At 40.6% G+C, this 21516-nt stretch overlaps 1 protein-coding gene across 1 annotated transcript in view; it reads left to right on the top strand.

The window, feature by feature from the left end:
• The window catches only part of BRINP1 (BMP/retinoic acid inducible neural specific 1), a 271211-nt gene that overhangs the window by 235310 nt on the left and 14385 nt on the right, over positions 1-21516 (top strand). Inside the window, exon 6 of the mRNA XM_044268412.1 lies at positions 12061-12283. Coding sequence (XP_044124347.1) covers positions 12061-12283 — 223 coding nt within the window. The remainder of the gene's footprint in view (positions 1-12060; positions 12284-21516) is intronic.

Here is a 21516-nt window from a genome sequence, read left to right on the forward strand (position 1 = left end):
TAGGAGGAAAAAGACACATCATAACATAACATAATCATAAAAAACATACAATATACAAAAATTACAAAAGTATTCAAACAGAAACAATCCCTCAATAGAAGTAAGTAAGACAGTGTCTATTCTTTTATTCATGTCAGCAATAGATCTTGTATCTTAAAGATAAAATTCTGTATGCTTCTCTGAAGTACACATTTTGGTACCAGTTACTTTCTCCTTTGGGACAAAAAATCTTTTCTAACCCTATTACCTGTAAACTATCTACATTACCTGCCTGCTGAAAACCCTCTCTGAGATAACGCTGGAGAAGACAGTATAGAGAGAGCAAACTAGGTCACTCCTGGACACCATTCCAATCTGGCTGCCCAGAAGTCCATGAAAACATTCACCTATTTTGCTTAGCTAACGATGGTTTAAAAGCATGGCTATCTAGTAATCAGGGGCGTAGCTATAGGGGAAGCAGGGAAAGCGGCTAATTTGGCCCAAAAGGGGCCCATCCAAGAGGAGGAGGACTAAAAGATTTTGTCAGGGCCCCCTCAACAGAATTACACAATGAAATGATATACAGTGACAGTATAGATAGTGTAGGAAATGGATGGAACAGCTGCCGGGCCTGGTCTTAGAGAGCGATCTTTACTAGCCACAGGAATGGGGGCAGCATGAAAGGAAGGGGTTGCGAAAAAATTACTGGGGGACGGGGGCCCCATTGAAAAATTTGCTGTGGGGCCCAGTCATTTCTAGCTACACCACTGCTAGTAATCATCAGATTGTTTGATGGTAAGGATATACCTGTCAGTACTTAAGCAGCAAACATATAGCTCGCCATGCTCGCCAATGTGCCTGAGCATCCAGTTCTCTCCAGCTTCGCCCCACACTGCAATGATTGGTAGTGTCTTTCTCATCATCATTATCAGCCTCATGTTTTCTCACCAACTCTTCCTCCTCTAGTTTCTCCTCCATAAGACTTTTTGCATCAGTGTGAGAATCTGCTCTAAGATAAATTCCAGGGGGATGAGAATGTGGCATATGTCTCTATCGAGCTGCCATTGCCAAGTCTTAAAACAACACATGCTTCCTGCTGAGCTGGTCTGATGCATGACAAAATTATTCACTGCTTTAGGCCCCATGCACACGGCCGTTGTTCACGGCCGTGTGCGGGCCGTGGAACCGCGGCCTGGATCCCTTCCTGTGAGCTGGAGCGCACGGCGTCACTGGTTGCTATGACGCCGTGCGCCCCCTGCTGCCGGCACAGTACAGTAATACACTGGTATAGATCATACCAGTGTAGTACTGTATTGCGGCGGCAGCAGGGAGCGCACGGCATCATAGCAACCAGTGACGCCGTGCGCTCCAGCTCACAGGAAGGGATCCAGGCCGCGGTTCCACGGCCCGCACACGGCCGTGAACAACGGCCGTGTGCATGGGGCCTTACACTGCTTGTACAGATACTCCAGAATATGCAAGGTGAAATTCCAGTGAGTTGGAACATTGCTTATCAAGCGATTCAATGGCAGACCATTTTGTTGCTGCAAGTATAGAAGGGAGTTCCTTGCCACAAAAGAATGGCTGAAATATGAGGACAATCTCCTGGACATGGCAAGCAGCTTCTTCAAGCCACAGTACTTTTTCAAGAAGTGTTGCACCACAAAATTTATCTTGTGCAACATGAAGAGTGCATGACGTTACCCAAAATCCAGTGTAATCACAATGTTCCTGCCATTGTTTCTGATCAGCTTGGAGTCGGTAGGGGGACATCCAGTGGGATTTTTGCTATGCGGCTACTCTCTCCCAGGCTGATCAACTTAACACAGCATGGCATTGCTTCACTTCACACACATGGTAAGTGGGAGGAAGAGTGGAAGCAACACTGTGCCCTGCTTCTGGTGAGGATGACATGATGTAAATTGAGGAGGATATAGAAGAGGCAGATAAGCGGCTGGTGTGGGAGCCAGATCAACACAGAAATGGTGGTGTCAATTGGACCTGACCTCTCTAATGTGGTGCTGTGTTTCCACTGCTTCAAAACAACATTAACCTAGTGGCAATGAAAGCTATGAACTGTTACAGCTGCTCCAGGTGTCCATGATGATGTGCACCTTGCCACACATTGAGAATTGTAAGGATTAGCCCATGTTTCTCTACCATATGACAATATAAAAACAGCAGATTGCAAGGGACATAGAGTTGTTTCCTGGCAACACCGAATCACATTTTTTTCTAAAATGACTGCTGCACGAGTGAAGACATGGAGAAAGGAACTCTGGGAAGGTGGGATCACCGATAATGTCATGCATGCAGCCAATCAGCAGCCAGGCAGCCCTGTGATGTCACAGCCCTATAAATAGCATCAGCCATCTTAGATTCTGCCTTTTTTCAGTGTTATTAGTGCAGAAAGAGACATCAGCAGGCGCTAGGGACAGTGTTAGAAAAAAATGTAATTGTGCTAAAAAAAGATTTAGAAGTGCAGAGCAAGATTATTCAAGATGTAGGGAAAGTAAAGGGAGGAATCATTCCACAGCATTTATGTTGAACAGGGTTCAGTAGGGGATGTTACAGCCTGGGTAATAGGAACAATCCTATTAAACCTTGCTGCACTGACTGGGCATCCAGATTGCCATTATACAGCTCTGTAATTCCATCAAACCATTCTTATTAGGGTGCAAGTGCTGTTTGAAACAGGCATTAACAGGGTTTATTACAAGGAAATATTTCTATATCTTATATGCCCTTGTGAGGTGCAGTTATGTTCTAAAGCATTTTTTGGCTTGTATTAGTGGAAAAAAAGGGCTTATTAGCCGTTGTGTGGTGAAGTGCTAAAATTACAGCCCTTTTTGTCCTATATTAGTGAAAAAGAAAAAATATATTTGCAGTTCAGCGGTGCAGTCATCTGTTCTAAAGCCTTTTGTGGCGTGTATTAGTGAAAAAGGAAAAAATATATTTGCCGGTCAGCAGTGCAGTTATATGTTTTGAAGCCTTTTGTGGCGTGTATTAGTAGAAATAGAAAAAAATATGTATTTGCCGATCAGCAGTGCAGTTAAATGTTCTAAAGCCATTTGTTGCATGTATTAGTGGAAAAATTTCAATATATTTGCTGGTCAGCAGTGCAGTTAAATGTTTTAAAGCCTTTTGTGGCCTGTATTAGTGGCAAAATAAAAATATATTTGCCGGTCAGCGGTGCAGTTATATGTTTAAAAACATTTTGTGGCGTTTATTAGTTGAAAAAGAAAAAATATATTTGCTGGTCAGCGGTGTAGTTATATGTTTTAAATCCCTTTTTGTCATGTATTAGTAGCAAAAAAAATAATAATTATTTGCCGCTCAGCGGTGTAGTTATCTGTTCTAAAGGCTTTTGTGGTGTGTATTAGTGTCCAAAAATATATATTTTTGCCATTCAGCAGTGCAGTTATATTTTTTAACAAATTTTGTGGATTGTATTATTGGAAAAAGAAAAAATATATTTGCCATTCAGCGGTGCAGTTATCTGTTCTAAAGCCTTTTGTAGTGTGTATTAGTGGAAAAAGAAAAAATATATTTGCTTGTCAGCGGTGCAGTTATCTGTTTTAAAGCTTTTTGTGTCTTGTATAAGTGGAAAAAAATAAAGGCCTATTTGCCGTTCAGCCGTGCAGTTATATGTTCCAAAGCCCTTTTTGGTGTGTATTAGTGGCACAAAAAAGTATTTTCTGTTGTGTAGTGAAGTGAGAAAATTGGAAGAGGCCTAAGTGTTTCTGGCACAGCTAGAGGTCACAGCAGGGTAAAGGGGACATGGCAGCTGGGGTCATAGCGAGAGGCCTTAGCTCCTGGTGTCATCTAGCGGTGGTGTCTTGACCAGCAACCAAGTGGTTCTTGATTGGTTGACTCGGTCATTCACTTCGTCCCAAGTGACATCAGACACCCCCAGTCAAGAGTTGGTGGGTCCCTCTGACATGACTCTTAGTGGGCATGGCCCAGGAGCAGGCCCTGTGCCCCCACCTGTCCTCAACCTGCCTCTGTCCTTTTTCTGTTCCCTCAGCCAAAGAAGTATTGTATGCTGTGGGCTCAGCTCCACTATACAGTGAGGACGAGCTACTAGAACACGGTCAGCAGTTACTAGCAAGCCAAGATGTGGAGGAGACATCTGCTGCTTCCTCCACTAGGCGGTCAAGTAGTGATGACGAGAGTGGTGTGGGAGCAGGTGTTGCGAGGGGTCAGGATCCTGACACAGAGACGGTTGAGGAGGACATCAGTGATCTGTAGATATTACTTGATGATGATGTAGCTGATCGCACTTGGGAGCCAGGTGACGAAGGGGTTTAAATCATCATCGGGAGAAAACGGTGGCAGCTTGTTCGTTAGGCAGCGGCGGAGCCAGCAATTCCCTAGCATGGCCGGGAGTCAGCAGGGTGGCAGCAGTGGCAGGTCGGTAGCCAAACGTGCCCAGGGTACACCACCCGCTTCGCGTGAGCCTATCTGCCCAGGAAATGGCGGTGCACAGTTTACGGAGGCAGCGGCGGTAGCAGTCAGTCCGGAGTGTTGCGGGTAAACATGGCTATATGTAGAATCTGTGGGCAGAAGGTGAAGCGTGGCCAGGGTGCCAAAGTTGGCACTATGGCCCTGCGTCAACATATGCATCGTTGCCATAAAGTGGCCTGGGAGAACTGTGGCTCCAATTTGGTGGTCCAGCCTGCTGCAACAGCTGCATCACCCAGTGGCACACACCAAATTTCAGGCAGTCAAGGCTCCACCACCTCAGCCGAAGGGAGCTGTCTGTCCTTCCCATCATCTGCTGGTTATCTGCATCAAATGCAGCGTGCGCAGGGTACTGTTGCAGGGCCCTTTAAGGTGTTGTAACTCACATACCAGGTTAGGAATGCCAGAGTGGTGTAATGTCTCTGTATGGTAGTGGTAATAGTGTCAATGGTGTCTCCTACCTGGGTACGGCTGGACTCCTGGAGCCTGGCTCACTTGCAATAAAATGAGTGTGTTGCTAGTAGGAGTAATTGAGGGATTTGGTAGCAGTAATTGAGATCCAGACTTTTGGTAAAGTTCAAACTTGTCTTTACTAAATGCAGCTTTCATCCATGCGAGATACTGCATTAGTTTTGGGTCCCAGCAGGGATTTGTGAGAATATTACATGAAATTACACAAGATGACAATGTAGATGCTCTTAACAGGTTGTAGCAGGGTAAAAGAGTTTCATAACATAACTCTGGGATGTTACACCAATATCATTAATACTGGCTGGATGGCTGCTGCTGCTGCTACTTGTCACGACCCTTGGACATGGTCGTGACTCTTAGAGCCACGACCATGTCAGGATGACAGGATGCAGGGCTATGGGTGAAGCAGTACGGCAGGTAAGTCACAAAGCAAAATAACAATGTTATCTACTCTTACCTGCCGCAGCCAAGATGGAAAGAGGCTCCAGACTGGGAAACCCATGGTCTTGCCTTTGCTTACATACTACTGGGCCGTTGGAGACGCCTGTCATCCGTGTCGTGGATGCACAGGCATTCTCTGCCCTGTCATCAGGCCTAGGGCGTAGCAGGGATAGCAGGGTCCTAGGTTGGTGAGCATGAGCCCCCTTACCTTATGAGGCGGCTCATGCGCTAGGAGTCTAGGGAGAGTGTTTAGGGTTACGTTAGGAGGTGACCTGCTCCCTGTTCCCTGCTATCTGGCGTTGCGGCCTCAGCTATTGCACGGTGGGGGGTTTTCCCCACTCCCCGCCGTGACATAATAATAAATAAGGGTGACTCACACAGACATAATCCCAAGCAGCCCAGGAGCAGAGCTCCACACCAAGCTGACAACAAAATCTGACCTTCAGGCTCCGCCACACCAACATATAAGGAGGCCTGAGGTCACACCCACCACACCTACCAGACACACCTAGGAAGGAAGTTAACCCTTCCAACACCAGGGAAGGTAAAACATCAACTTAAAGGGGAAGTGCATACAACTCAAACCCTGTGCACACCAAACAGGGAATGTGCACACATAAACACACGTTGCCCGAGGCAACCGCATGCATTGACAGTGAGCCGCCTAGCAACAAGCTCAGGCTGCTACACTGCCAACAACACCACGTTGCCAGCGGCAACCGCGCATGAGGCTACCAACTAACAGCCCTCACCTGTGGTAAACAACCAACCTGGCCGCTGGCAACTGCATGCGGCTCTAAGAGTCACGACCATGTCCAAGGGTCGTGAAACTACTGCTGTTTGTACCTCCACAGGCACCCACATTATGACTTTTGGATCATGAGGCCTGGGTCATTTATTTCCCACTTTTTCCATTTACCAGACATTTTTTTCTGTGGCCAATATAAATATATAAAGTCACAGGTTCGGGTACACAGATTATTTAATGGTACTAGCAAAATTGCAAGTGTTATTTTCTGTAATTTGCAGACAGAGGTGCAATTAAACATTAATCCCCTTCTACAAACACACTGCACATCGATATTGACCATTTAAAATGGTAATACAATGTGTGGAATAAAAAATGTTCAGTATATAAATGCTGTCACTGCAGCATAACAAGTTCACTAATAATGTATGGTGTATCTTCACACAATACAATGGATGGAATAAAGCAGGTATATAAACACTGTTATTGCAGCACTATACATTCATTAATATGCATAATATCTTAATGTAATACAATGTGTTAACGGTCAACTGGTATATACATACTGTTATTGCAGCACATTGAATTCACCAGTGCACATTTTCTTAATGTAATGTGTGAACTTAATACATGTAGTTAGGACGTTAAAACAAAAAACAATTAAGGTTTATTAGTCACCAGTATTAAAAATACATACGGGGGTGTATGACCTACAGAACAAAATATATAATATGTTTTAACCTTATAACTACATGTATTCAGTTCACTAATAGATTGGACGTATATGCCCTATATATTTTTTCCTAGTTTTAATGTAATGGGTGGAACGAAATAGGTATATGAATGTTGTTATTAGAGCAAAACGTGTTTACTAATACTGCACGGTATCTTGACACAATGTAATGTGTTAAAGTTTAACTGGCATGTAAATGCTGTTTTTTCAGTCGAACGCATTTATTAAAAAAATGTTGTTTTCAGAAAAACAAAAGGGGCAATTGCTCAGCGTTTGCAGCAGAATATATTGCTATTGATGCTGGATGTGCTGACAATAAGTCTATAAAACACTTATGAAATGTAGAAACTTGTTTTTTAAAGGCTGGCTGTCCACTTACAGAAAATATGAGATTGTTGCGGAATTTTGTTGATTCTATTGCAGACTTTTCAGAACTTTTCACTATCTAGCAGCAGTGTGAAACCATTCTGAGTGACCAGTCCCTCCCTAATTACTTTCCTTGATAAAACTCAAAATCTACCTTATTATGTCCTTATTATCGCCCTACCACACCTAGTGTCTTGTGTCTGTAATTTGTCAGACACACCTAACACACATGCTATCAGATCAAAAGCTGTACACAGAATGGCATCTCTTCAGCCCAGTTGCTGAAGGACCTTTCCAAATCCTGCCCCTGATTGGCTAATAGGTAGAGATGTCACGAACATAAAATTTTCCGTTCGCCATTGACTTCAATAGGCAGGCGAATTTTAAAACCCACAGGGACTCTTTCTAGCCACAGTAGTGATGGAAAAGTTGTTTCAAGGGGACTAACACCTGGACTGTGGCATGCTGGAGGGGGATCCATGGCAAAACTCCCATGGAAAATTACATAGTTCACGCAGAGTTGGGTTTTAATCCATAAAGGGCATAAATCACCTAACAATCCAATATTTTTTTTTTAACAACGTGGTTTAAAACATCCAGTGTGTGTATACGATCAAGTATGATGTTGTATCGATCATCTAGTGTAAGGGTTACACCCACTTCACAGACATTGACAGACCAAACTCCCCTTTTAATGCACCGCAAACAGTCCATTTGCCCAACCGCAAACTCCCCATTTGCACAAGGTTGGAAACCAAGCTAGCCATGTCCCATTGATGTCATTGAAGGTTTCTTCCTCCACCCAGCCACGTACAACACCAAGGTTCCCCGAAAGGTGAATTGAATTGATTTTTCGAACGGGGAGATGGTTAAAAAAAACGCTGGCTCCCTCCCCTTTGTTTGAATCCACAGTCACTGCGTGTGCACCGTGCAATTTACTGTCACACCTGATATGAGTGCTATTGTCTGTAGTTCTCTTCTCATCAGTTTAATCCCTGTTATGTCCCCAATCTGGGGTCCATTTATTGAATTGATTTTTCGAACGGGGAGATGGTTAAAAAAAACGCTGGATCCCTCCCCTTTGTTTGAATCCACGGTCACTCCGTCTGCGCCGTGCAATTTACTGTCACACCCGATATGAGTGGTATTTTCTGTACCCTGTAACGGTATGAGTGGTGGCCTAGCAGCAAGTGGCCACAGTACAGTCTGTGGGCCAGACACACACTGGCTTGCAACTGGGATTATATCACAGAAAAATAATAAATATTTTTTTTTATCTGCAAGGTATTTGTGAGTGACACCCTGTAACGGTATGATTGGTGGTCTAGCAGCAAGTGGCCACAGTACAGTCTGTGGGCCAGACACACACTGGCTTGCAACTGGGATTATATCACATAAAAATAATAAATAGATTTTTTTTATCTGCAAGGTATTTCTGAGTGACACCCTGTAACGGTATGAGTGGTGGCCTAGCCAGTGGCCACAGTACAGTCTGTGGGCCAGACACACACTGGCTTGCAACTGGGATTATATCACAGAAAAATAATAAATTGATTTTTTTTTATCTGCAAGGTATTTGTGAGTGACACCCTGTAACGGTATGAGTGGTGGCTTAGCAGCAAGTGGCCACAGTACAGTCTGTGGGCCAGACACACACTGGCTTGCAACTGGGATTATATCACAGAAAAATTAGAAAATATATTTTTTTTATCTGCAAGTTATTTGTGAGTGACACCCTGTAACGGTATGAGTGGTGGCCTAGCCAGTGGCCACAGTACAGTCTGTGGGCCAGACACACACTGGCTTGCAACTGAGATAATATCACAGAAAAAAAAAAATATATATTTTTATCTGCAAGGTAATTGTGAGTAACACCCGGTAACGGTATGAGTGGTGGCCTAGCCAGTGGCCACAGTACAGTCTGTGGGCCAGACACACACTGGCTTGCAACTGGGATTATATCACAGAAAAATAATAAATTGAATTCTTTTTTATCTGCAAGGTCTTTGTGAGTGACACCCTGTAACGGTAACAGTGGTGGCCTAGCAGCAAGTGGCCACAGTACAGTCTGTGGGCCAGACACACACTGGCTTGCAACTGGGATTATATCACAGAAAAATAATACATTATTTTTTTTTATCTGCAAGGTATTGTGACACCCTGTATGAATGATGTGCACACAGTACTGTCTCTGGGCCACACAGTCACTCACTGGCTTGCAAATGCGATTATATCACAGAAAAATTATATAAATAGAATTTTTTTTATCTGCAAGGTATTGTCTGTGACACCCTGTATGAATGGTGTGCACACAGTACTGTCTGTGACTGAGCCTGCAGCCTCTCACACACGGGTAGTGATGTCGCGAACATAAAATTTTTCGTTTGCGGACGGCGAACGCAAATTTCCACAAATGTTTGCGAACGGGCGAACCACCATAGATTTCGATAGGCAGGCGAATTTTAAAACCCACAGGGACTCTTTCTGGCCACAATAGTGATGGAAAAGTTGTTTTAAGGGGACTAACACCTGGACTGTGGCATGCCGGAGGGGGATCCATGGCAAAACTCCCATGGAAAATTACGTAGCTGACGCAGAGTGTGGTAAGTTGAATTCGCAAAGCGATTAATATAACCTGCATTAATCGCATTGCGATTACAACTTAGATCTGAGTTCCTAATGGTTGCATTGCTAGAATTGACGAATATAATGAATATAGCACTATATTCTCAATCTTCGTTATATTCTAGCAATACAACCATTAGGAACCCAGATCTAAGTTGAATTCGCAATGCGATTAATAAACCCTGTATTAATCGCATTGCGATTACAACTTAGGTCTGAGTTCATAATGGTTGTATTGGTTGCACTGTCACGTGGTAAAGGGGGACGGGGGTGTGACTCACTGTAGCCTGGCGAGTGGCGGGGCGCCACGGCAGCTGCCCTGCAGGAGTCTCTGGTGCCGGGAGGAGGAGGTAGGTAGAACGGCTCTGACTTTATAGACCAAATTATTTTAATAATACCCCAATAATAATAAGTTAATAACCTAACCCCATTCATAAATTACTGTGGATTATTATAGAGACAGCCCCAGGCCAGGAGACATAAGGGGTTGGGTTGAACTGTGGGCTGGGGCCAATCGGCCACATTTAATAATCTTTGCTCAGGGGGACCCTCATAAATATAGACCCACATGGTGTGGACTGGTCATTTTTACTAAGGAATATAGTTGAAACATTTATGTGCAAAAGAGAAAATAAGAAGTCAGCTCCAATCAGATATCTGCACATAGACCAAGACTCTGGGTCTATGCAGATATCTGATTGGAGCTGACTTAGTGGCTTCTTTTTTTTTCTCTTTATCTCTTTATTATGGCTTCGGGGGGGGGGGGGGGAGGGGGGGCAGGGGTGACACTATTTTCTACCGTACCGGGTGACACCAGCCATAGCAACGCCACTGTAACCATTAGGAACCCAGCTCTAAGTTGAATTCGCAATGCGATTAATATAACCTGTATTAATTGCATTGCGATTACAACTTAGTCAAATTTTTGACACTGCAGCTTCAGAATGAATCTAAGATGGATGCTGTCTCTAAGATGGATGCTGTCCTTGCTATTTGATAGGAGGTGGGAGGGTATGCTGATTGGCTGGAATGTGTCTGCTGACTGTGAGGTAGAGGGTCAAAGTTTGCTCAATGATGATGTATAGGGGGCGGACCGAACATCGCATATGTTCGCCCGCCGCGGCGAACGCAAACAAGCTATGTTCGCCGGCGAATAGTTCGGGGCATCACTACTAATAGGCTGTCTGTCAGCCTCTGAGCAAATCAGGGCAAGCGTCCCCCCTTGTCAGGATCATGTGATCTTACATTTTCATCCAGCTCCCGTTTATCCCCTCCAATTTCCATAGTAAAATGGCACTGGGGACATTTTTATCTTATTCGTCCAAAGCCAGTTGCAAAACCTTGGATTCGTTTGGCAACAGAATTTTTTTTTAATTAATAACAAATTTGGTTTGTTCAGAACAGGTTTACTCATCTCTTCCCAGAAATGTTTTATTTTTCTGATAACCATGTGAGGGTTGATATATTAATCTCTAGTGATAATCCTTATCGCTATTACTGTAGCGTGTAAAGGTTATCTCTACAGAAGCACTCTGCATATGATAGGATATGGACAGGAGGAACTGTGTGAAATGGAAACTGTATTAAAGCTTGTGTGCATAAGGTATGTGTTTGGTGTCACTTATTTGACACTGTGATCCTAATGCTGGTAAATGTCTGGTCATAGCATCAATTAATGGCCTAATTTTCCCAGAGGGTGATAATATGAGCAATTGGTAATCTTCTCATTTCATTCCTGTATAAAACAAAACAAAACACATGTGAAAGAGAGAAAGTATGCTTTGTGATTGATGAAGGAGAGAGGGATAGTTAGCATGCCTAGAAGTCCATATTACCTTCCTCCTGCAGCCTGTCAACTCCCCCGCTGCCCCCTCCTGGCTGGCTGAGATCAAAGCCAGTATCTCAGGATCTGTAGCAGATAGTCATATGGGCCGGGTCTTGTTTGAAAGCTGATAATCTAAGCTCAGATTCTGCTGTATCATACGAAAAATGCTAAGTAGATATCATTATTATTATCATCATAATTATACTCACTGTTTTCTTGTTGGCTTGATACTGTATGACTACAAATAAATGTTTCCTGTTTTTCTTCCTGCCATTTTCATACCTCATGGCTCTCCAATGTCGCTTGTGTTTCCAAAACCTGGCTTACAAATTTTGAATATCCTACCTATTTCTTTGTATTGCTTTGTTTTTTTTTTCGCTACTAAATTGATCTTTTCTACCTCCACAGATGAGTTTAAGTCCTTCATGAGACGCTTACCCAACAGTCACTTTTTAAGCATTGGAGCCATTCACCAGCACTGGGGAAATGATTGGGAATTGCAAAACCATTATAAACTGTTACAAAGTTCACTGGAAATACAACGTCAAAAGATGCAGCATACAGCACGAAAGTTATTTGGCCTTAGCTTACGCTGTCGACACAATCCAAATCACCAGCTACCCAGAGAAAGGTAAATAGTTCCTACTACTACACACAATCTTTGTATAATATTAAATAAATCATTTGGTTGCAATCAGAAGCAATCAGTAGTATACATCATTTAGTATTCAAATTAATGTGCGACCATGTGATACATTGAAGACTGTCAGAGCAAGAGTTATTTGCTAATGTAGGAAATCCCTCTATGATTTCAATATGCCATAAAAGTGATATGGAAAAAGGTTAAAGGAGTTTTCCAGTGGGGAAATTTTTTTGATAAAGGGCTAAAAGTTAGTTAAAATGGTAATACTCACCACACCAATCTACCACGGCTCCAGTGCTGCTTCCCAGATCCTTCTTGATCTTTAATGTTAAAAAATATATTACCGAGGCTCACGTTCCTTGATATACAGATCGAGGTGCACTGCCTTTGGCACACCTACTGCCAAGTACGTATTTAATCTAGTGACAGGAACTCTACCATCCAGAAAAGCATGAAAAACTATGTAAACTGTATCATTACTTCTCTAACAATACTTTACTATATCATACATTAAAAAACAATTAAAAAGTGAAAAAATAAAAATAATAATAATAAAAAATTTGGAGATCTAGTAGTTACTCTAATCATCAAAATTCCTATATGTGCATATGCAGCATCAATGAATAATAGTGTTGATCGAGCATTCTCGAATGAACACCAGTTCGGCTTCCTGACGAAGCTGAGGCGAAACATGCGTCGGGGTTCCAGCCAGCCCTGTGTCCGTTGTCTCTGCCCTCCATCATGTCTTTGGGTATGTTCTGACTTTTTAGCAGGTGCCTGTGGGCGAGTTTTTTGTTTATAGCCTCTATTCGATGGTTTGGTGGATGGGGACTTATCTATTTGAGGACTTCAGATAGATATTGTTATATCTGTTTTGCCACTATTTATGTATTATTTAGGGTCCCACACCTATATAGACTCACTTTATGGCTATGCAATGGAGTGATGATCACAGTTACTCGTAGTGGTTTTGTACCAGATACTACTCACTTGTAAATCACCCCACTGCATACCACACATACACCAGACATGTGTTCCATCTGTTTGATGGGTTATTGAGACACCGGCGGGGGGGACTACGGCATCCAGGTTGTTTGCTGACTTTTTCCAATTAATTCTGTGTAATAATGTCTTATATTTGTGAATTTTGATCTATTTATGAGATAATAAAGTATATATATTTTTAAATATACTGGGCATTCCATGGTTGTTTTTTAACATTTTTACGTTTGTAATCTTTTAGAGGGTCAGCTCACCTACAGGCCCTCACATGTAATGTTTTAGATGGTCAGTTCACCAGTAGGCCCTCAACTACAATCTTTTAGAGGGTCATCTCACCTGCAGGCCTTCGCATATAATGTTTTAGAGGGTCAGATCACCAGCAGGCCCTCATCTACAATCTTTTAGAGGGTTAGCTCACCTGCAGGCCCTCGCATATAATGATTTAGAGGGTCCGCTCACCAGCAGGCCCTCACCTACAAACTTTTAGAGGTTTAGCTCACCTACAGGCCCTCGCATATAATGTTTTAGAGGGTAAGCTCACCAGCAGGCTCTCACCTACAATCTTTTAGAGGGTAATCTCAACTGTAGGCCCTCACCTACAATCTTTTAGAGAGTCATCTCACCTGCAGGCCCTCGCATATAATGTTTTAGAGGGTCAGATCATCAGCAGGCCCTCACCTACAATCTTTTAGAGGGTTAGCTCACCTGCAGGCCCTCGCATGTAATGTTTTTGAGGGTCACCAGCAGGCCATCAATCATAATTTTTTAAGGGTGTATAATGCAAACCTAAACCTAAAGGGTGTATTGTTGTGCCGATTCTTTTGTAATTTTTGGAAGCCGTTTCATTTGGTGCATAGTGCATAGGCTTTATGAGTAGGAGTCCCACTACCTGAACAATTGTACCACATTATGTGATATACAGGTTGTATCGGAGTGCCTCTTCCTTGTAACTTTTGGTAGCACTTGCACTTTATATACAAGTAAATATACAGTAAAGAATGTTTCCTAACAATTTTTCTTCTAAAATCGATTTTATCTTTGGTTTTGTGCATATTATTGTCAGTATGTAAATGTGGTGTACTACTCGGACAATATCGTTCCCAGCAGCGACCTGGGAGTTCAAGATGCATCCAGACATCCTCCCCATGCTGTTCCCGAACCGTTTCAGTGGTGTTTCCATCAATTTCTGACCTTTTCCTATGAACCAGACACTCTCCCCTCTTCAGAGCAGGGGGTGGCTGGTTTAATGCTCAGGTTCTCCCATTGACTTCCATACCGAGGTATTCGACCCGAGCACCCAAACACCCAAGAACTTTGGTGCTTGATCAACACTAATTAATAATCATTATTTACAAATGTGCATAAAAAAGTAAAAAGAAAAAAAAAAGTGATTAATTAATGAATCATGATTCATATAAAAAAAAAAATTCTTGTAAATTGATCATTAATTATTCAGATTAGAGAGTATTTCATGTTCTTTTGTAAAATACTGAAAATAATGAATTGTTCCTGTACACAAAAAATTGGATGCTGATGGTTCCTCTTTATAATAATGAATTATGTAAACATTATTGTATACAATCCATACCAGTAAATCATTGGTTAATAGTCATCAATAGTCATTGGTAATTAATCCTCTTGTATTATGTATATATCTTCAGTAATTAATAGTTCATATATAAAACACATGAAATTGATTGATAATTCATAATAAAATGCTCAATGATTAATAATACATGACCACCCCAGCGATCTTTCTTTGGAGGTATTCTAGGTAATATCTTAGTGTCTCCTTAGACTGCCGTGTTGCTGGCTATATCGGAGTTTCCTTTGTTGTAACTTCTCCCACGATCTGGCTCGGATTAGTTTAGTGTTACACGTGGTTGGTAATGCTTCTGTTGCCGGCTTCGTCTTGCCCTTAGTATGCAGAGCTCTGCTTTTGGGACGGCGCTTTGGGGAGATCGTATTTGCTTTCACTGTGGGAAACACATCGATGGCTTCAGGGGTAACGAAAAATTGTTGCAGCTAAGATCGCTATTATGTCTCCATCTAGTGTATCAGATTGATTAAAGCAAACGCGTTTCGGGGCTGCGTGCTAACTGGATTCATCTCAATCTGTTTCTTTTATATCATCCCTTATTATGGGGGTGGCGTTTTTTTCATGACCATGCAGTCTTAAATATCTGGACCGGAATTGTTTTTACTTCGATGCCTTCTAACTAGCACATATTTGCAATACGACATTCTGTATAATGATATAAATTACAATACAAAACATCCCCATAAATTTATCATATTGAGTGCTAAAAGATATATGTAAAATGAAACCGACTTCAGAATTAATTATTCCATAAAGGAGTGTTCATATACATTGTTTAGCATATTTATATACAATGGCTTGCAAAAGTATTCACCTCCTTGACTTTTTTCGTGTTTTGTTACATTATAGCCTTAATTTAAATTCACTGTTTTGTTAATCTTAATTTTATGTGATGGATCAGAAGAATAGTCTAAGTTGGTGAAGTGAAATGAGAAAAATATATAAATAAAACTATTCTTTAGAAAACAGAAAATTGGCATGTGCGTATTTTGTTAGGAAGCCCATAAAAAGCTCTGGTGCAACCAATTACCTTCAGAAGTCACATAATTAGTGAAATGATGTCCACCTGTGTGCAATCTAAGTGTAACATGATGTGTCATTACATATACATATCTTTTTTGAAAGGTCTCAGAGGCTGCAAGTCAGGGTTAGGTTATAAAAAAATATCCAAATATTTGATGAATCCCAGGATCACCATGAAATCTATCATAGCCAAATGGAAAGAACATGGCACAACAGCAAACCCGCCAAGAGACGGCCGCCCACCAAAACGCAAAGCCCAGATCTCAATCCAATAGAAAATCTGTGGTCAGACTTAGATTGCTGTTCACAAGCGCAAACCATCCAACTTGAAGGAGCTGGAGCAGTTTTGAAAAGAGGAATGGGCAAAAATCCCAGTGGTAAGATGTGGCAAGCTCATAGAGACTTATCCAAAGCGACTTGAAGCTGTGATTGTCGCAAAAGGTGGCTCTACAAAGTATTGACTTTAGGGGGGTGAATAGTTATGCACATTAACTTTTTATGTTATTTTGTCCTATTTGTTGTTTGCTTCAAAATAAATAAATAAAATCTTCATAGTTATGAGCATGTTCTGTAAATTAAATGATGCAAATCCTAAAAAATCTATGTTAATTCCAAGTGGGAGGCACCAAAACACTAAAAAAGTCAAGGGGGTGAATACTTTTGCAAGGCACTGTATATACCGAACATATTTCAAACTCTATTAAGCTTTTTCAGGTCACCTAATATCTTAGTCTAATTATCTATCCCCAAATACTCTTCACTTTGATAATTATTTTAACCATGTTCAATAAAACAGTAATTAGTAGGGATACCAATATATAAGTGCCATGCTATAAAAGCTAACATACAGTACAATAATGCAAAAGACACATTGGGGGGAGAAGCTCACAATAATATATAAAAAGGGACCAGATGCATGCCACAATATGAACAAAATAATAGTATTAATCTACTGTAATGCTGCCTTCACTTTATAATAAATAGCTGTAAGACAACCACTGATATTTATAATGACTTGTACCCTCAAGAAAACAAATCTAGCAATTTATAACATACCATGTGGTGGAAGTATAGAATGGCGCTTGCCCCTCAACGCGTGTTTTGTGTTCTCGCTTCTTCAGGAGGAGAAGGTGAGGGAAGTGACGAGGTGTATTTTAAAGGAATACTAGCCTATCCAATGTTACGGAAGATTGCATGTGACACTTATATAGTTGTGGTCATATGAGCGGCGCATGACCAATCCTTACCTGCCACGTAACTGCCACTTCCTCCCTTCCCCTGATATGAACGCCAAGGAGGGCATCCCGCAGCATATCAGTGCGGAAGGCAGATATCTCCGGCGTCCTGTCTTTATTTTTCGTGATTATTCCTTAATTAATGTAATGTGATTTTAATAATAAACTTTATATAAATATATATGATAAATAAATTGATTAATTAATATATACACTGGATATAAAAAGTCTGCACACCTCTGTTAAAATGTCAGGTTTCTGTGATATAAAAAAATGAGACAAAGATAAATCATTTCAGAACTTTTTCCACCTTTAATGTGACCTATAGACTGTACCACTCAATTGAAAAACAAACTGAAATCTATTAGGTGGAGGGAAGAAAAAGAAAAAAACTAAAATAATGTGGTTGCATAAGTGTGCATACCCTCTTATAACTGGGGATGTAGCTGTGTTCAGAATTAAGCAATCACATTCAAAATCATGTTAAATAGGAGTCAGCATACACCTGTCATCATTTAAAGTGCCTCTGATTAACCCCAAATAAAGTTCACAGCAAAAGCCATGGTCCACAGAGAGCTTCCAAAGTATCAGAGGGATCGCATTGTTAAAAGGTATCAATCAGGAGAAGGGTACAAAAGAATTTCCAAAGCATTAGATATACCATGGAACACAGTGAAAACAGTCATCATCAAGTGGAGAAAATATGGCACAACAGTGACATTACCAAGAACTGGACGTCCCTCCTAAATTGATGAAAAGACGAGAAGAAAACTGGTCTGGGAGGCTACCAAGAGGCCTACAGCAACATTAAAGGAGCTGCAGGAATATCTGGCAAGTACTGGCTCTGTGGTACATGTGACAACAATCTCCCGTATTCTTCATATGTCTGGGCTATGGGGTAGAGTGGCAAGACGAAAGCCTTTTCTTACGAAGAAAACATCCAAGACAGGCTACAGTTTGCAAAAACACATCTGAAGTCTCCCAAAAGCATGTGGGAAAAGGTGTTATGGTCTGATGAAACCAAGGTTAAACTTTGTGGCCATAATTCCAAAAGATATGTTTGGCGCAAGAACAACACTGCACATCACCAAAAGAACACCATACCCACAGTGAAGCATGGTGGTGGCAGCATCATGCTTTGAGGCTTCTTCAGCTGGAACTGGGGCCTTAGTTAAGCTAGAGGGAATTATGAACAGTTCTAAATATCAGTCAATATTGGCACAAAACCTTCAGGCTTCTGCTAGAAAGCTGAACATGAAGAAGAACTTCATCTTTCAGCATTACAACGACCCAAAGCATACATCCAAATCAACCAAGGAATGGCTTCACCAGAAAAAGATTAAAATTTTGGAATGGCCCAGCCAGAGCCCAGACCTGAATCCGATTACAAATCTGTGTGAAGAGGGCTGTGCACAGGAGATGCCCTCACAATCTGACAGATTTGGAGTGATTTTGCAAAGAAGAGTGGGCAAATCTTGCCAAGTCAAAAAGTGCCATGCTGAAAGACTCATACCCAAAAAGACTGAGTGCTGTAATAAAATCAAAAGGTGCTTTAACAAAGTATTAGTTTAAGGGTGTGCACACTTATGCAACCATATTATTTTATTTTTATATTTTTCTTCCCTCTACCTAAAAGATTTCAGTTTGTTTTTCAATTGAGTTGTACAGTTTATAGGTCACATTAAAGGTGGAAAAAGTTCTGAAATGATTTATCTTTGTCAAAAAATTTTACATCACAGAAACCTGACATTTTAACGGGGGTGTGCAGACTTTTTATATCCACTGTGTAGCTAAACTTTTTATAATGTGAAAATAAGATATTATTCAATTATATATTGAAAACCAATTACGTGTGTAAGTGCCAAAATATGTTAAGTGCCATCAATTCATATGAACATAATCATATATATAAAATAATATAAAAAGTGAAGTGCATCCAACCAACTGTGCAAAGTCTTTATTTTATCTTCTTAGATCCACATTTCTTTACTTGTGACATTAATATACTTTTCAATTTCCCACTCCATAATGTCGCTGCTGGACTCCCCACATTTTTTATAGCTTTTTGTCATTCTGAATGATATTCAACAAAAAAACAAAGAATTAAAATCACATATATTAAAACCAGAAACCAACATATAAAATATTCACCATTTCTCAGAATAAATTCCCCTATATCGATACTACTACTCTATAGGAAGGCACTGAAACCGAGATTTCCATTTAAACCTCTTGGTGCAATAGTTCCTAGAGTAAATATCCACCTACTTTCCATCTGGGTGAACTTTTTCCCTTGGTCTCCTCCTCTTGATCCCAGCCTGATGGTATCAATACCTTTAAATCTCAATAGGGTGGAGTTGCTTTTTGGAACATCTTAAAATGTTTGGGGATAGTTTCAAATTCTTCATATCATCATCATCTTTGACTTTTTCTATGTCTCTTACATGTTCCCTAATCCTTTTCCTCAATTCTCTTGTTGTCAGACCCACATAAATGTTGTCACAGGGACAAGTGGCATAGTATATCACTCCTGTAGATGAGCAGGAAATATATTGTGTGATGTCATAATTTTGTTTTACTTTTGTGCATCTGTAAACTTCATGGATCTCTCCATATTCCTACAGGCTTTACAAGATCCACATGGGTATGAACCCACCTTCCGTTCTCCCACTCTCCATTTTTCTATTGTTTCTGGACTATAGTGACTGTGGACCAATATATCTTTTAGGTTCTTTGACCTTCTTGCTTTCATAAGAGGTCTATCTGTAATACATTTTCTGAGATTTATAGCTGTGTTCAAAATTCCCCAATGTTTATTTAATAATTCATTTATTTGTCCCCACTGTTTGTTGAATCCTGTTATGAACCATATATTTTGTTCACTTGGGTCTTTGACTGTTTCATCAGGGCATAAGGCCCCTTTCACACGGGCGAGAATTCCACGCGGGTGTAATGAGTGAGGTGAACTCATTGCACCCATTCACTGCAATGGGGCTGTGCAGATGAGCGGTGATTTTCACGCATCACTTGTTCGTTAAGTGAAAATCACAGCATGTTCTATATTCAGCGTTTTTCACGCAACGCAGGCCCCATAGAAATGAATGTGCGGATGCGACGAGATTTTCACGCATAGTTGCTAGGAGATGATAGGGATGAGCAACCCAATTAAAGTCTCTTCACTGTATTATTTTCCCTTATAACATAGAAGGACCAACTTCATACCAGTGCATGATATTACTACCTTTCAAGTAACTCATTAGAACTGCTCGATACCACAAAAAACGTATATAATCCCCCAAAAAAACAATGTGTTATTGAGGCGTTTTATATGCGCTCTTATTCAGAAAAGCTTCTTTATCCATAATAATAACCGTTTTGAACTATAGGTATCATATTTTAGTAACAATCCTGAACATTGGATATCCTTCAATAGCTACAAAAGGTTACAATAACCACAAAAAAATTCTATACAAATAAAAAAATAAAAAACAACAATCTCAAGAATACAAAAAGATACAAGATACATACAACATTAGAATCTATACATATTAGTGTACAGAAGGTTTTGTGGTTATTGTAACCTTTTGTAGCTATTGAAGGATACCTAATGTTCAGGATTATTACTAAAATTGATACCCATAGTTCAGAATGGTTCTTATAGATAAAGAAGCTTTTCTAAAAATAAATGCATAGAAATGCATCGATAACACACATGCGTTTTTGGAGATTATATGCGTTTCTTGTGGTATCGAGCAGTTCTAATGAGTTACTTGATAGGTAGTAATATCATGCACTGATATGAAGTTGATATATATATACCAAAAAACATTCTTCTATAGAATAATTTATTCTCTAGTCAGTTTCATTTTACATATATCTTTTAGCACTCAATATGATAAATTTATAGGGATGTTTTGTATTGTAGTTTTTATCATTATACAGAATGTTGTATTGCAAATATGTGCTATCGAGAAGGCATCGAAGTAAAAACAATTCCGGTCCAGATATTTAAGACTGCATGGTCATGAAAAAAACGCCACCCCCATAATAAGGGATGGTATAAAATAATCAGATTGAGATCAATCCAGTTAGCACGTAGCTCTGAAACGTGTTTGGTTTAATCAATCTGATACATTAGATGGAGACATACAGTCATGTGAAAAAATTAGGACACCCTTTGAAAGCATGTGGTTTTTTGTAACATTTTTAATAAAAGGTTATTTCATCTCCGTTTCAACAATACAGAGAGATTAAAGTAATCCAACTAAACAAAGAAAACTGAAGAAAAGTCTTTTCAAGATCTTCTGTAAATGTCATTCTACAAAAATGCCTATTCTAACTGAGGAAAAAGATAGGACACC

Source organism: Bufo gargarizans, chromosome 9 (genome assembly GCF_014858855.1).
Source record: "Bufo gargarizans isolate SCDJY-AF-19 chromosome 9, ASM1485885v1, whole genome shotgun sequence".
NCBI lineage: Eukaryota > Metazoa > Chordata > Amphibia > Anura > Bufonidae > Bufo > Bufo gargarizans.